The sequence below is a fragment of the Phyllostomus hastatus genome, unplaced genomic scaffold (assembly GCF_019186645.2).
Source record: "Phyllostomus hastatus isolate PE091 unplaced genomic scaffold, TTU_PhHast_1.1 phas_contig_34, whole genome shotgun sequence".
Taxonomy (NCBI): domain Eukaryota; kingdom Metazoa; phylum Chordata; class Mammalia; order Chiroptera; family Phyllostomidae; genus Phyllostomus; species Phyllostomus hastatus.
In genome coordinates this window covers 26,573,905-26,592,080 of record NW_025333857.1, presented here as the reverse complement: position 1 = coordinate 26,592,080, position 18,176 = coordinate 26,573,905, and the positions used below count along the sequence as shown (strand labels likewise).

Genomic DNA, 18,176 nt, shown 5'->3' with positions numbered 1-18,176 from the left:
GCAAATGCAAAGGCCCTGACGTGGAAGCATGTCTGGGGAGCAGCAGGAAACCTGTGTGGATGGAGCTGATGAACATGGTAGTAGGAAAGGAAGAGCCAGACTGGGTCAGACCCACTGGAAGGATTTGGAAATGTTGGGAAAGATGTGTTAAGAAGCAAGACTAGATAATTGAGTTGGGATCGAGGGAGAACAGTAAATATTTTGAGAATTGTTCAGGTTCTGGATATATTTTGAAAGTAGGACAAACAATTTCTTGATGGTTTATATATCAGGTACAAAAGAGAGGCCTTCAAGGTTTGGGGCCCCAGTGCCTGGGAGGATAAACTTGTCAGCAACTGAGGTGGAAAGACTGTGAGTAGAGCAGGTTTGGGATGGGTGTGGAGGAGGTTGGGAGTTGAGTTTTGAACCTGATAAGTCTCTCCAAGGGGAGATTTCCAGAAGGAACTTGGCCATGGAAAAATTTGGAGTTCTCTGGACATGTCTGAGCTAGAGAGATACATTTGGGCATCATCAGTATATAGATGGTATGTGAACTTTGGGAATGGGTGAATTCACCAAGGGAGTAACCACGGACAGACTAGAGGTCCAGAGACTGTGTCCAGGGAACTCCAACACCAGAGGTTAGGGAGACAAGTAACAACCAGAGGAGGGTTGAGAAAGTGACCAGTGAGGCAGAAGAAAAATCAAAAGAATGTGGAGCAAACAGTGTTTCAAATGCTGCTCAAAAGCTGGTAGGTTACATAAGTTGAGAAGTGAACGTTGATCACTGGATTTAGCAAGGTGGAGGTCAGGGCACTGGTGCCCTTGATAAGAATGGTTTTCATGGAATGTCTTGAGAGACACTGAAGGCAGCAGTTGGAGGTGTTTGAGTACAGACAACCCCTTTGAGGAATTTTGCCACAAAGGGATTTAGAGAGATGGATGGTGACTGACTGGGGGAGGGAGATATAAAAACAGCTTTGTTTTTATTTTCTTTTTAGATAGAATAAATAGCAGCATGTTTGTACGCTGATGGGGAGCCTAGCGAGTCCACAGTGATCATTGATATTCTCAAGGTAGGAAGTTGCCCGCAGATGGCATGGCTGGGAGGCCATGAAGGCAATGCCCAGGCAACCAACCTCCCCCCGCCAGTCCAGTCCACTCTTTTGTCTGAATCCCTAAGTCTCCAACTTCTCCACTGAATCAGGGGGTCACATTTAAAATAAACATTTAGGGCAGGCATGACCTTACAGGATAATAATCATAATTAAGATCTCCCCCATCTCATTGCACTCCACACACCAACAGGCCATTTGCCCCCACTGGAAAGTGGTTTAAAGTTTCAGAATTACAGATTGATCAGAAGCCACAGAATGCTATAAGAAAAAGAAAAATCTTAGCCCTTTGATCCTCACAGGATTCTGTAATCCAGGAAACCAAAGCACCTACTATTTGCTCCCCCTTCAGTGAAGGCTAGAACTGTAAAGAGAAAACGTGGGAAATGAACTTTGGCTCTCTGTGGGAGGGCTTCCGCACACCTCAGCTAGAACTCAGAGCATACATTTTAGTATCCATCCTCATCCATCTGCCAGCAGAGGCCTGAGCTCCCTCCTTCATACACAACATTCCCACAAGGATGATATCTATTCTTTTTCTCCCTCCCATGGGTCCAATATCATCATTCTTCTTCCTTTTCCTTATAAAAACCAGTTCTCAGAAGAATGCCTGTTGACCCAGCAACTCCACTGCTGGGATTATACCTTAAAAATCATAAAACACCAATTCAAAAGAATCTATGCACCCCAATGTTCATAGCAGCACAGTTTACAATAGCCAAGTGCTGGAAGCAAGCTAGGTGCCCATCAGTAAATGAGTGGATCAAAAAACTATAGTACATTTACACAATGGAATTCTATACAGCAGAAAGAAAGAAGGAGCTTACACCCTTCACGACAGCATGGATGGAACAGGAGAGTGTTATGCTAAGTGAAATAAGCCAAGTGGTGAAAGACAAATACCATATGATCTCACCTATAAGCAGAACTTGATCAATAAAACAAACAAGCAAGCAAAATAAAAAACAGAGACATCGAAATAAAGAACAGACTGATGGTAGCCAAAGGGGAGGGGGAAGGGGGAAAATGGGGTAAAGCAGGGGAGGGGTCATCAAGGAACATGTATAAAGGACCCATGGGCAAAGCCAAAGGTGGATTTGAGCCAAAGGATTGAGGGTGGGAGGTAGGGGGTGGGTGGGAAGGGGGTTAGGGGACGGCAGAAAATGGAGACAACTGTACTTGGAAAACAATAAAAAATAAAAAGCCAAAAAAAGGAAAAGAATGCCAGAAGGAACGCCATTTAGAACGGGCAGGGGTTTTATGTTAGTTCTCATTTTACAAATGAAAAACCAAATCTCAGAGGGTGAAGTGAACTGCCCAAAAGCCAACAGTCAATTGGGAAAACTCCCAAATGTTTTTTGATCAGCTCATTTACACTGAAGTATATTGATTGATATGTTCTCTGACAAAGGCAAGTTGTAACAGAAGCCATAGCCCTGAGCCAAAGAAAGGGGTGCTGAGAAGTAGAAATGGAGGTACAGCGAACAGGGGGAGATGCTGTCATGTTAGCCTCAGGGCAGTCTTCCTGGCCTTTGACAGGTTTGATGCTTTGATGGGTAAGCTGTAAACCATAAACCGTTCCCTGGTTTGTCCATTCTAGTTCTCAATGTGGAGGGATTTTGCCCCTAAGGGGACATTTGGCAATGTCTGGGCGCCTTTTGGTTGTCACACTGTGGGGAAGGTGCTGTTGGCATCTAGCAGGTACAGACCACAGATGCTGCTAAACATTCTACAGTACAGAGAACAGCCCTTGCCCCCAATATATGACCTCAAATGTCAGTCATTTTAGAAACTTTGTGTTACTCTGAAGGAAAAGGAAAATAAGAAAGAGCATTACCAAAAGTTGGCTCTGGAGTAGTGTTCCATGTAGAGCTGGTCATCAGAAAAGGGGGCCAAGTGGATGTCGCTGAATGTCGGGAACATCATTCCTGATGAGCAAAAGACAACAGACCCAAAGGTTGACTCCTACTGCCTTCTGATTGAACAGTCCTCTTACCCACCACTTGACCAGTTCCATTCTTTCAGCTATTTCAGTTATCACACAACAGGCTAAAATGCAATTTTTTTCTCACAGCAAGGATACAGAAATTAGGCAGGAGATCAGATGGGATATGAAAGGACAGCAAAGCAAGTCCCACAGCTTTGTGATGATAAAAGCCTGGGGAGTCCCAGGTGAGATTCGACCTGGCATATGCGCCCTCCTGGCTCTTGGCCTTTTTCTTTCCTGTATGTCCTCTGCTTGAAATCCTGGGAACTTCCTTTATCTATTTATTTTCCTCTTATTTATTGTAAAAACAACTTGGCTTTGAAAATAATCAACATTTCATCATTCTATCACATTATTTCCCTTCTCAGACATGTCCATGTATAATCACACTGCCTCTCTTTTTAAGCGCTATCAGGATCTGTGCTCATACACAGGCTCGCCACCCTCCACACCGGCACACCCACACTTCTATCTTGTTCCTGACATCTCCAGTCACCAGGGCAAAGGCAGATTCTTTGGCTGGCAAACGAACACCTAGACTAGCGTGTCTGAAATCAGGCCTTTCTGAGCAGGCAGACTTGGTGATCAACGTTATTATTCTTGTCATTTTAGGGAGACCCTTTTTCATTGTCATTATTAAACTGCACATAAAAGACAGATAAACTATTAACCCTATTTCAGAAATGAGGATTGCCTAAGAAACTGATTAAAGTAAAAAGTAATAATACCAAAAACTTCTTGATTTTAACTTTGCCATGAGCTTTTTTTCCTGAGCTTTCTATGTACTAATTTTTTTAATCCTCATAACAATATAAAGTGGGTTCTATTATTTATACCTACTTTGTAAATGAGAAAAAATTAAGAAACAGGGAAACTTGAGTGTCTCAGCCACAATCTCAGAGCTAAAAAGTGTAAGGACAAAATCCAGGGATGGAATCTCATTCAACAGTCAGTGGCCCCATACTTTAACTCAAAGCGTATTAAAATAGAACAGATTGTTTTATTTAGGGTATTTTCAGCAGTACTCACAGAAAAAGCATGATTGTAAGATCATCCATATGTCACAATCTAAATCTCATACATCAGTGTCAAAACAATAATAACTGCTTGGTGATTTTTCAATTTCAAGATAGAAGGATATTTAAAAACCTTAGAAAATTAATAAGTGCCACTATTTGGGTAAACTTGGGAAGCTTCAGAGAAGGATGTTCTGAGCCTAGGCCTAATAGGAATTCAAAGATATCAAGTAAAATGGAGAAGAGAAAATCAAAGGTAAAATATAAAACAATATTCCAAAAGTTGAAAAAAAGTCTTTTGATTCAACATACTCACTACAAGTCCATCATAAGAATTTAAAAAGTTTTACATGAAGATTAGAAATGAAGACAAGATACTAAAAATGTCCACAGGGGAAAACCATGTCATTTTAAAGCATCAGAAGTCAGGATGGCACTGGATTTCTCAATAGCAATATTAGAAACCGAAAACCAGAAAAATATGTCTTAAAAATACTGAGCAAAAATTGTGTATAATTTAAAATATTCTACCCAGCAATATGATAATTCATGGACTCAGTAAAAAGTAACTTCTCAAGCCTCCTTTCTCCAGCACCTGTTAGAGAATATTCTTCGCTGAAGTGATGGTGTGAACCAAGAAAGAGGAAGACACAGGAATGGGGAGAAAGAGGCAAAGTATGGTAGCCATGCAACAGCAGTAGTAGAGAAGAGAGGGTCAGAGGAGGAAGGCTTCTGTAGACTAAACACTGACAGGACCCGTCCAACCCATTGGAACACAGAAAAAATTAGTCATGAGTATATAGAAAACTAAGGTAATAAAAAAAACAGATAATTAACTCCAGGAAAAGCAAAAGATTTCACCAGAAAATATATAATCATATGTACATATTATACTACCTGATTCAGCACTGAACAATATTTATAATTTCATAACAAACATTGATTATTGATTTAACCAAATAATAATCTAGGTCCATATTTCTTTACATTAAATTCTGAAATCTAAAAAGCTCTGCTCTGCAAAGCAACAGATTCTTGTAAGTTTGCAACATCATCCGATGACAAAACCTGACCTGAACTGGTGCTAGTCTATTTATAGTCCCTATTTACCTTACTTGATGTCCATATTCATATTTTCATTGCAGAAATACATATAATGTGGTTCATTATGAAGTGTTCATTATGAAGCATATGAGTGTGCTACCTTTCTAAAGTCCTCCAGCTTCTGAATTTTGAAACGTATCTGGTCCCAAGGGTTAGGATAAGGGATTGAGGACCTGCGTAAATATATTGAGAGGATTGGGGGTGGAGAGGATGTGTCAAGAAGGGAGAGAGCTGCTATGTAGGAAAACTAACTCCTTAACCACAGAATGACAAGAAGAGCAATAGGATAACTTTATATAGAAACATGCAGGTAAATAATAGAAGAAACAGAACAGAGTCAAAGGAATTGCCTTTGGGGAGCAGTCTCAGGATAGGAGGAGATGAAACAGAGAGTTTCTATTTTTTCATCCTAAGCCTTTTATTACTATTGGATATTGTAAACTATATCTTCTTTCGATGAAAAATAAAAATAATTAGAAAGAAAATCAATCATCCTTCCCTCAGGAGCACACAGGGTAGAAAGCTGATAAAATCAGTATTTATTTCTACTTGTCTAGTTAAAGAACATAGCCCAATATAAAATTTCATATCCATTTCAGCCATCTGGGGGAATATGCCACTTAGAGAGGCTCAATCAGATGCACGTTAATTAACTAGGTGCAAAATCTCGCACGTGGAAGCACCTCACCATTAGAAACATTCCAGAAAAAGTATAAAAATTCTTCCTGGGGGCAGTGAGGAGGGAATCTAAGCAGCCTTGCTCCTCCCCTTCACCTCCCACAGTTCGGTTTTATTGCTGGAACACAAGGCTTCCAGGGTCATCCCCAAATGCTTTGCAACAAGGACACCAACGACGTTCTTGCCATTAGGTGTACTTGGCCTAAGTTTGTTTGTTTGTTTATCATTGACATGAGGTTTTTCAGTGCAAACTTCTGAATCCCTAAATTTTGAAAACATATGAAATTATAGGCAAGTCTCAAGGTTTACTGATACCCATATACTGTGTCACTTGGTTAAATATGAGCTGCACTTTAATTTCCCTTTTTTGTCTTTATTGGATACCCAGGTAGGGTGCCACAACACTGGTAATTTAAAGTAAATACAAGAGTGGTAAGAAGCTGCGATTCTCATGAGAGATACAACTGTTAAGATTGGCCACTTACCTTCTACACCTTAACTGAAAAACACGAGCTGTTAGGACGTGCCCACTCTCTCCGGTGACAAGTGGGAAGTCAGCGCACACGCAGGAGCTGTGCATGTGGGATGCAGGCCAGAGCGACCTGGGGTCAAATTGCTGCTCTGTCACTTTTTGACTTTAAATAATTTTTTTTCAGTTACAGTTGACATACAATATTGTATTAGTTTCAGGTATGCAACTCGGTGATTAGACATTGTATAAGTTACTAAGTTACCACCTCAGTAAATCTAGTTCTTAAACCTCAGTTCTTGAACGTCTTGGTTCTCAAAGAATTGGAGTCTCAGCTAACTAATTCACCTTAGTTCTCAATTCTCTACCCCAAAACCCTTTCATGCTGATACCTGTGTGATCCTGTGTGATACCAGGTCTCTCAGACAACAAAGGTGATTCAGTTTTCAAACAAATCACTTCTCAAACAATTTTCTGGAATGAATGAAGTTCAAGAATGGAGTTTGCGCTATATGATCGACTGTATTCCCTGTGCTGTATTCTACATCCCCATGGCTATTCTGTAAGTACAATTTGTACTTTTTAATCCTGTTATCTTTTTTACCCAGACTTTAACCCCCCTCCCATCTGGCAATGTCAAAATGTTTTCTGTGTCTATGAGTCTGCTTCTGTTATGCTTGTTCATTTATTTTGCTTTATAGATTTCACATATAAGTGAAATCATATGGCATTTGTCTTCCTTTGTCTGACTTATTTCACTCAGCACAATACCCTCCAGGTCCCTCTGTGTTTTTGCAGATGGCAAGATTTCACCCTTTTTTTTTCCTATGGCTGAGTCATATTCCATTGTATACATGCACCATTTCTTATCCACTCATCTCCCAGTGGACACTTAGGTTGTTTCCATACCTTGGCTATAGTAAATGACACTGCAGTGAACATATGGATATAACTGTCTTTTCAATTTAGTATTTTGGGTTTCTCTGGGTAAATTCCCAAGAATAGAATTGCTGGGTCCTTCTTTGTCTTTTGTAATGTGGTTTTTGTTTTAAAGTCTATTTTGTCTGGTATAAGTATTGCTACTCCAGGTTTTGTTTGTTTGTTTCCATTCTCATGAAATATCTTTCCATCCTTTATTTTGTCTGTGCGTGTCTTTCAGTCTGAAGTGAGTCTTTTGTAGACAGCATACATATGGGTCTTCATGTCACTTATTAAAGGTATGCCCTTGCTAAGTTGCTTTCCTCATTGTGCCAGGTCTTTTCAGGCCTATTCCCCTCATTGTGCCAGGGCTTCTCAGGTCTCAGGCTTGGCACTACTGACAGTTTAGGCTGGATACCTCTTTGAAGCACAGAGGCTGTCTTGAGCATTGAAGGATGTTTAGCAGCATCCCCCTGGCTTTTCCTGCTAGGTGCTGGTAGAACCCCCACCCCCAGTTGTGAAACCCAAAATGTCTCCAGATGTTGTCAAATGTCCCCTAGGAAAGGAATGTAAAATCATGTAGAACCTCAGCAATAACTCTTCAAATAAGTTAAAAACCTCCATCATTCACACTTTGTAAGGTTTTCATAAAATAATTCATGCAAATTGTCTAGCACGTGCAGACAATTGGTAAGCACAAAAATTATTAGACTTTATATTTTTATCTTGATTATATTCAGTCATCATAGTGAAAAAAACAAAGAGTAGAAAAAGGGTAAGTCAGAAACAACTACCAAACCCCAGAGAGTTTATTATACTATAGAAAGTCAACATCAGAGAGAACTTTAGAGATTATTTTTAATATTATAGATGAGAAAATCAAAGTCAAAAGGTCAAATATTAGGTCAAGTTCCTTAAGGAGGAGAGTAATAGAACGAGGACAAAAATACCTAACTCTGAACTGATGCTCGTACAACACTGATTACTACGCCACACACTGCCACCATGTCTTTTAAGATTTTACTTTATTAACTTTTAGAGAAAGGGGAAGGGAGGGAGAAAGAGAGGGAGAGAAACATCGATGTGAGAGGGAAACATTGATCGTACATGCCCCAGCCAGGGCCTGTCCCTGCAACCTGGGCATGTGCCCTGACTGGGAATCGAACTAGAAACCTTTCACTTTGTGGGATGCTGCCCAACTAGCTGAGCCACACTGGTCAGGGCACCATCATCTCCTTATGGCTGAAGACTATCTCATTCGTCATGGAATAAGATGAGAAATTCAGAGAATTGGTGTAACAGAAATGTTCTCTCCCCCTTTCTGTCAATAATTAAGCATGAAGGGAAAAGATGGCAAATTTTAAAACATTAGCTTGTTTTCTAAACAAGGATTGGCCAACTCACCATTTGTTTTCAGCCATTTTTTGGAATGAAGGTAACTCTCCAGCATCCTTTCATTGAACAGCATGTATCCCATTGGTTCCGAAATAATCACATCTACAGCCTCAGGAAGTGAGATCTCTTCAATTTTCCCTGGCAGAACAATGATCTTGTCTGAAAGGTGATTATTTTTCACTAACATCTGAAAAAGATAAAAGAGAGTACTGCTATTCTTGTCACACAGAATCTGTGAGTTTTGTAGGTAAGGGGTTGACAGTGTCATAAGGACGAGAGGGAAGTGACACATCTGTTTCTATAAACACCGTAAACAGTTTTCTTCTTACTGCACAAATGTTTCATGTTCAGTACAGATAAATTAGAAGATTCAGATATGGGACAAGTAAAAGCAGCTGTAATTGTACCACATACAAATAATAACCATTAATAATTCGACATATACCCTTCCGTACTTTTATACAAATACTGTGTGTTTATATGTGTGAGTATGTGTGATCTGTGTCTGCATATACACACAGGGGGCAAAAGTAGGTTTACAGTTATAAGACAAATAAATAATACAATAATTAACAAATAATAATACAAGAATAAACTGTGTTTTCTGTATTCACACCTGTAAACCCATGTTTTCCCCACCTTGTATACATACAGGTACTTTTTGGGAGATTGCTTTTTACTGATGATTTCATCCCATTTTTCTGCCTGCAATAAAGATGCCAAAAAGTTCTGTATAATAACCTTGCCCTAATTAATGATCTTGATCCTCATTAAATTATCCCTTAATCTTTTGATTCCAAAAATGATACCATGTGCATTAACCTGTCTTTAGAAGTACATTTTACAGTTATGTAGTCATTTTTCTTTGATGTCCTCTGTTTTATTGAATAACTTTGAACTCACTTAAAAGAGGGGCCTTGAAGATTCAAGGCCTTGAAATAATAAATTTATTTACTATTTCTCTAATATAGGTCTTCTTAGCACCAAATATGACAAGGTAATTGCATTATGACATCTATGTCTTTCTAGTTCCTGAAAGAAATGTTTCCTAGTAAACATCTTACATATACCAGCATAACATACAGCACATTCCTTGTTCAGTTGGGGTTCCCTGAGACCCTAAGACTCTTACATCTTTATTCATTGCATTTATACATGGTCAGAGACTTTCCATTTTGTATTTTCCTAACTTGATCCCTTCCCTCATCCTAAAAGCAGTGTACCATAAACTTATCATGATTCCACTCTCAATTTCTGATCACTTCTTCACATAGCTAGAGTATCTTTCACCTCAAATTCTATCTTCTAGGGTGCTGCTCACCACCATGTGTCCTATATGCTTCTTAAATGTCTTTTCTACTTTTACATTTAAAACAAGAAATCAAGTAATCTCTAAGGAAACTATGAAAATGTCATCCTTCGTCAATATTTATCCATGCAGAAGGACTCAGAATTCCATTCTATCGTCATTCCACGTTAGTTAAGTTCATGGGGTTGTATAGAAACGAGCCCTGAAGGTCAAAGCCTTTAGTGTCCTGCTTCTCTCTGTGCACCGTCTTCTCAGGAGAGCCCATTCCTCTCCGTGGCTCAGACTATGGCTCCATGCGGACAACTGCCCATGAGAAGTCTTTAGGTTCCTCTCTCACCTGAGCTGAGGCCAAACATTTCCACCAACGCACTTTCTCATCTCCTTGATATGGACAAGTAAAGACCCAAACTCAGGTTCTTCTTGAAAACTAACCATTTCTCTAAATGTCATTTGAATCTTTATATAAACATAGACTTCCTTGATTCTGTTTTTGTCACTAATACTATAATCCTCAACATCCTGAGGGCACACATGGTTGTTTCTTGTAGACAATTAGTTACTATGTTTCCTTATTTCTGCCTTTCAGATATGACTCATTTCCACTTTTTCCTCTCTGCCTGCACCAACTTGTCTGGTTCCTAATAGCTTCAAATTGGGAATTTAAAAATAGCATTTACATAATGAAAATAATAACAGTAGTGCCTACTTCATAGGCTTACATGAGGTTAACACAAGATAAAGCTTATTAAGGGCTAAGTATTATACATTATAATTGTTGTCATGTTATTTTTATTAAAAATATTACTAAAAAAAGAAATGTAGATGAAAAAACATGAAAATAAAAATCACTTGTATTCTCATAATCCAGATGAAGGCAAGGTATATTTTTGAGCAGACATTTTAGTGTATCCCTGTTTAAAAATATATAATATTTTGCAATTATATGTTAATTAATCAATATAAAATAATCTTTTTCTCTGTAATATGTTTTAGACCAGTTGACGTGGTTAAATCAAACACATCCAAACTTATTTGAATACTTTGCAGGGCTTTTTAAAATTGAACATTTATTTATCTCCTACAGATCAACCTGGAGGAAGCAATTAAAATACTTATTTGGTAATCCGAAGTTTGAATACAATTTCTTGACAAAGATAGTTGAAAATAGGATATAAACTCAACCAAGAAGAGCTTGAAGACAAGAGCGGCTAATTCCAGATATCAACAAATAATATTTTTTGAGTCAGCCTTGCTGCCTCCCTTCATCTTTGGTTTATATCATTCTCAGTGCAGATCATTTATGTCACTTCATACACCTTTCTTCCAAAACTGAAAGTAGAACTCTCCTTTCCAGGACAACATGAACTTCAGTATGCCCCTCCAAGTGCTGTAAAAGGCCCTTCCTGCAGAAGGCTCCATCATCCATCATACTCACTGTTACACAGATTTTTACTGTGTGACCTGGTTCTTTAGGATAGAGGGAGTTGAGGATAGAGAGAGATTCCAAATAAAGGCTCTTTTCCCCAGATACCATCAAGGTACAAGTAAACTATCACATCTATTCTTGTTTTGACTCTGCTTCCTTGTTATTACACTGGGTTTTAAAAGCCTGTTTCAACAGTCCTGTCACTTGTCATCAGTTGCTTAAAATACACACAAACACCCATATATACACACACTTTAGGTGGTAACAGCAGCAGTAGAAGTCATCTTTTTGCTACCACAGGAACTTCCAACATAGATCAGTGCAATTTCACCTGGTATCCTGCCATTCTCATCTCATTTTAGAGGTTTTTCAATGAGTTATGTGCATTAAATACGTGTTGTTTATCTATGCCTGTTCATATGGAAGCTTAATCAGTTTTAGAGGCTGTACTAGACAATATAGCATTTAATTATATTTTATCTCAAAGCAGTGGAAAGAGCAATTGTCTGGAGGTAAAACACTTAGCCTGAAACACCAATCCAAAAGAACCTATGCACCCTAATGTCTATAGCAGCACAATGTACAATAGCCAAGTGCTGGAAGCAACCTAAGTGCCCATGAGTAAATGAGTGGATCAAAAAACTATAGTACATTTACACAATGGAATTCTACACAGCAGAGAGAAAGGAACTCCTATCCTTTGTGACTACATGGATGGAACTCGAGAACATTATGCTAAGTGAAATAAGCCAGGTGGTAAGGGACAAATACCATATGATCTCACCTTTAACTGGAACATAATCAACAAAAGGAAAAAGCAAACAAAATATAACCAGAGACAATGAAATTAAGAACAATGTAACAACAGCCAGAGGGGAGGGGGGAGGGGACAATGGGGGGAAAGGTTTTCAGGAACTACTATGAAGGACACATGGACAAAACCAAGGAGGAGGGTGGAAGCAAGGGAGGGAGGTGGGATTGGCTGGGGTGGGGGGGAGTAGTGGGGAGAAAATGCAGACAACTGTAACTGAATTATAATAAAGTAATTTAAAAAATAGATAAAGTCTTTAAAAATTAAAAAGAAATAAAGATTTGGGTGCTGGTTGTGAGTCATCTGCTTATTAGCTGTAAGACTGTGGCCAAGACACATAATTTCTTGGAAGTCCATTTTTTCACTTATAAAATGAGAATAATAATAGTATCTCTTCCATAGTGCTATTTCAAGGATCAAGTCAAATGTGAAAGTACAAAGGAATATATAAATCAAAGAGAACATTGATTAAGTAGAAGAATTTAAAGATAATAAAACAATAAAAATGAGATTTCTTCAATTTCTTTGTTCAGTGTCTTATAATTATGAGTACAGCATGGATGGTCCTATAAACATTATGCTAAGTGAAATAAGCCAGTCAGAGAAAGACAAATACTATATGATTTCAGTCATATGTGGAATCTAATGAACAAACTGAGCTAACAAGAAAGAGAGACAAGCTCATGGACAGAGAGCAGACTGATAGCTTTTGTGGGGGGTGGTTAGGGGATGGAGGGACTGAGCAAAAACAGAAAAGGACTCATGGAATAACAGTGTGGTGGTTGCAGAGGGGAGGGGTATAAGGCAAATAAATGATAATGGAAAAAATACAATGAAAATAAATTAAAAAAATACAATGAGATACTACCTCACTCCTGCTAGGATGGCTATTATCTACAAGACACGGAATAAGAGGTGAAGAAGTTAAAGAAAAAGGAATTCCTATACACCATTGGTGGGAATGCAAACTGGTACAGCCTCTATGGAAAACAGTATGGATTTTCCTAAAAAAAAAAAAAAATAGAGTTACCATATGACCCAGCAACCCTGTTCTGGCTATCTACCTGAAAATTTTGAAAACAGTTATTTGCAAAGATATATGTGTTCCTATGTTCATTGCAGCATTATTCATGGGGCCAAGACATGGAAACATAGTGTCCTTTGATAGATGATTGGCTCAAGAAGATGTAGTACATACATACAATGGAATACTAGGCCATAAAAATATTAAATACTGCCATTTGTGCCAACATAGATGGATCTTGAGAATATCATTCTAAGTAAAATAAGTCAGACAGAAAAAGTCGAGATATGATTTCACTCATATATGGGATATAAAACTGAAAGCAACAAATGAACAAAGAAGATAAACAAAAACTCAGAAACAGATCACAGTATGGTGGTTACCAGAGGGAAAGAGCAGTGGAGGGTTAGTACAGGGTAAAGGGGGTCAAATATATGTTGACAGAAGATTTGACTTTGGGTGGTAAACACACAATGTAATATACAGATGATGTGTCACAGAACTGTACACTTGAAACCTATATCATATTTATTAACCAATGTCACCCTGACAAATTTAATTAAAAAAAAAAGAGGTAGCAGTGAGCAGAAATTTTGAGGAAATTATAGAAGACAGGAAGTATTTGGATTAATGGAGAAAACAGAACACACTATTCTAAACCCCTAAATATCAGAGCCAAAGCAGGATTCCTGTAAGGCTGTTTGGGAGAAAATGCCAAGAGCCACAGTAGCCTGTGGTACTATCTTGTGGATTTGTACCTGCCTTTTGTGATGTATCTTAGTAGGGATTCCAGAGTGGATACTGAAACAGAAAGGGAAACAAAGAAGAACTTGGGGTAACTGGATCCCAACTGCAGACTGTGAGCAAAGAAAGTTATGAGGCAATGCCATCCAAAGTGCTATTCCTAGGATAAAATTTTTATTTTGGCAGAAGCACAGGTTCCTAGGCTACCAATGAGCTCCATGTCCTTGTATTTTACAGGAAGCTTACCTGTCAACATATCCTCCCCACTTGGGCAAAGCTTTGGTCTGCTCTCCCTCTTAGGAGAGAGGCCAGTGGAGAACACAGACCCATCAACTATCCATACTAAGCAACCCAGTTCTTTATTCATCAGCTAAGAATGAGTAAACAAGGATCACGATACATTAGAGGGAAATAAATAGCATAAAAGAAAAAAACTGATGATTAACAAATATAATATTAATAAATAACCCCAGAAGATAACTGTTTTTTAAGTACTATCCTTAGAGAGTAGGAGAGATTTTTTTTGTCCATAAAACAAGAATAGGCTGCTATAAAATTAAGAATAAAATTATCTAAAAATAATTCATTGGTGAATTGCCAAAACTTAAGACAAAGATAGTGATCTCTAAAATAAATTTGAGGAAATCTAAGAACATAGAGAAAACTTGAAGACAAAATAGAACAATTGAATGTACAAAATAATAATCAAGTAAATATGAACATAACAGGTAATAGTAGAAAAAAATCCAGAACTCAAGAAAGAGACTAGTTTTTTGACTGAAAGAGCCTACTGAGTATAACATGGAGTAAGTAGCTTAAAAAATTCATCCAAATCTAGATACAGCATGGCAATATTTGACAATCCAAGGAATAAAAAGATAAATACCCAAAGCTCTTAAAGTTAAAAGAATCACAATTTGTTTCAGATAAACAAGAATTATACTGATACTGAATTTTCATCAGCAACATAGAACATTGGCAGATTATAAAGTAAGTTCTGAGGGAAAATGACCTTCAGCCTATAATTTTATACCCAGGCCCAAATCCAAAAAGTGTGAGGGAATAGAAAACATTTTCAGACATAGAAAGCCTCAAAGGTTTTTTAATTGTGTCACAAATGAAAAAAATACAAGGAATCAGTCAAGAGGAAAAGATATAACAAAAAGCATAACATAAATAGAAGAAAGGGTAGCAAGCTGAATATAAATTAGAAGTGAATAAATCTGAAAAGAAATGAACAGTTTATTCACTTTCGTTATAGAGAACATTCTTCTTGGAGAGTTCAGTGACATAGGGTGACATTTCTTTTTCTATGGGTCCAATAAAACTACTTGGTTCAATATGGAAAGATATGTATAGGACCGTTATACTTAATTTGATTTTTGGGGGGTTAAATTTACAGAGGGAGCTACAGACAAACCATCAAAGACAGTATTCTAAACCTTGGCAATCTAGGAATAAGATAACCAAACAAAACTGGGAGGTGCATCTGAGGAGGACAGTCCCTCCTCCATTAATTTTACCGGGAGTCAACAGTGCGCCCACTATAGCTAATTCAGGAAACAGAAATGTGTGTGTGGTGATATAAACTTATGATGGCAATCAGCTGAGAACTTAAAAAAACAAAAGTTCAGAGAGGTTCACTTGGAAATGTGACAGGCCCGAACTGGGCATGGTTACATTTTACTTTAGATCTACCTAAACTGCTTGATTCTGCTTCCTCATGTCCAATTTTTACTTTAGTATATAAAAAAAAATGTATTCAATGAGCAGTCAGTCCCTCAAACAGCAGGATACCTAACCAATCTTTCTCTTTCTTAAAAAAATTTATTGCATGTATAAATTTTATTTTTCCAAGACCAGTTTTTGAAAATCTGTCAACTCTTCAGTGTATATTTTTACTTTCTCAGTCATAGATCAGTTGTTCATGTTAGAGCCAGACAGTGAAAGACAAATACCATACAATCTCACCTGTAAGTGGAACCTAAGCAACAAAACAAACACGCAAGCAAAATATAATCAGAGACATTGAAATTAAGAACAAATGAACAGTAACCAGAGGGGAGATGGGAGGGGATAATGGGAGGAAAACAGTGAAGGGTTTTCAGGAACAACTATAAAGGACACATGGACAAAACCAAGGGGGTGGAATCAAGGGAGGGGGGTGGGGCTGGCCAGTGTTGGGGGAAAGGTGGGAATAAAAGGCAGAAAACTGTACTTGAACAACAATAAAATTTTTAAAAATGGAAAAAAGAAACCCCCCAAAAGAATTCAACAAAATTAATAGAATAATGTAATTTATTACAAAACAAAATACAAACAGAATATACTGAAATCTGTTATACTCATTAACACTAATAAACAATGAAAAAGAAGTAAAGAAAGCAATCCCATTTACAATTGTGTGGAAAAGAAATAAGCACCTGTGAATTGGAATAAACAAAGTCGTGAAAGACCTGTACTCTCAAAATTATAGGACATTGAAGAGAGAAAATGAAAAGAACACACAAAAAATAGAAGGATATTCCTATATAATGGGAAGGTTCGATTGTTATAATTACAATACTTCCCAAAGCTATTAGTTCCATTCAAACCTTACCAATCTTTCTTTTATATGTCTCTTCTGCCCCATTCCTGAATGGGCAATTCTGAATATCTGCTCAATATATAAAAAAGTGATATTAAGCTTACTGTTCAAAAGTTCATTGGCTTTAATTTCCTTAAACAGAATATTTAAGCTAAAGTTCTCTGCTCAATACCTGTTCTGAACCCATCATTTTATAATTCCGAAAACTGAGTCCTAGGAAGGTCAGTGTCCAACTAAAGGACATGCTGCTAAACAGGGACAGGCATGGACAAAAGCAACTGCATTTGTGAATGTGTTTCAACAAGTTTAGTTTATAACTGTCACTGGTAATAGCAGCATTATTGGCTTGACTCCTTTCTGAGAAGGATCTAAAGAGGAAGTACCCACAGTGACTGTCTCTCTGCCATTGTCCGTCCCCTCAGTGCACACCTGCCCCTCACCTGTAATCAAGGTGATCACAGCACTGAGCAGTGCACATGACCCCTCTTGGGCCACTGGTGCTTAACTATCAGCAAGCAGAGAACAGGGCCTTCTGAAAGCTGCTGCTCTGAAAGAACAAATAGGCCCCTGGAGGAACCTGCCAGAGATGTGAGCACAAAAAAACCTGTGCAAATAAGAACCATTTGGCAGGACGAGGACAACATGCAGAGTGAAAGAGGATGACAGACAAGGGAGACAGACTCGGAAGGAAGGAAAAGAAGGAAGGGACAGACTCAAAGAAAGGGACTTATTTCTCTGTGGGACAACTTAAGGACAGAGTTGGAGGAGTCTAGAAGCTTCTTTGTACTGAGAAATTACATGACCCTTATAATTGTACGTCCCTTTATCACTTGCAGAATCTCCAAAGGTGACAGAAGGAAGTCACATGAAGCTTTTATGAGGGAAATGCTGCCAACCCTATAGTTTGGTCGCCAGCAAAAACAAACAAAAAACAAAAAACACACAACAACAACAAAAACCATCCTGACAAATTCAATAGACAAAGTTGTTTCCTTTTGAAGATGTTCCAGAATGCTCAGAAACTGGGGAAGAGCATCAAGGAAGCAGACAAGCTGTCTAGACTTAGAAAGGATGCTTTGACCAAGTTATACAGCAGGCACTAGGAAATACTGTAATGTCTATAGAAGCCATTCACAGCTGTGTGTGGGGTGGCGGGGCAGCCGGGTTGCACCTTTGTACATCCTGTCAGCAGGCATACTTGCCCTCTGGTGGTAGGTAAGTTTTCTCATTTGAATTGTATCTGACAGCAGATGCCATGTCTACTGTGCTCGTCCAGCAGAGTTTCTGGCACACTGAAGGCATCCAAGAAGTCTTTGTAAATTACCTCACCAATGGTGACATGGCAGCCCTTGGTTCAGTTTCCATCTTAGTTTGGAAAGTGATTAGCAACACAAAGGGGCAGTTAAAAGAGATAAGAGCATTTTTTCCAAACTCTTTGCTGGCCCTCTGATAGCAGGTAAACAAAAGGGAATTGGTTAAAAGGAATTTGGGGGATAATTTTTATGTCTGTCTAAATGCTGGCAAATCTGGCAATGGGGAAAGGGTAATTTTGGTGTGTCAGAAAAACATTTTAAATCATGAGACTTTAAAATGGACAAAAAGGTTATTGAATGT

The 18,176-nt window shown here is 38.2% G+C and overlaps 1 protein-coding gene across 1 annotated transcript in view; it reads right to left on the bottom strand.

Annotated features, from left to right (window-relative positions):
• Window positions 1-18,176, bottom strand: part of LOC123819901 (histone-arginine methyltransferase CARM1-like) — a 223,307-nt gene that overhangs the window by 39,937 nt on the left and 165,194 nt on the right. Inside the window, exons 7-8 of the mRNA XM_045840500.1 lie at window positions 8,671-8,848; window positions 2,932-3,022 (exon numbers count right to left, since the gene is read on the bottom strand). Of these exons, the coding sequence (XP_045696456.1) occupies window positions 2,932-3,022; window positions 8,671-8,848 (269 nt within the window). The remainder of the gene's footprint in view (window positions 1-2,931; window positions 3,023-8,670; window positions 8,849-18,176) is intronic.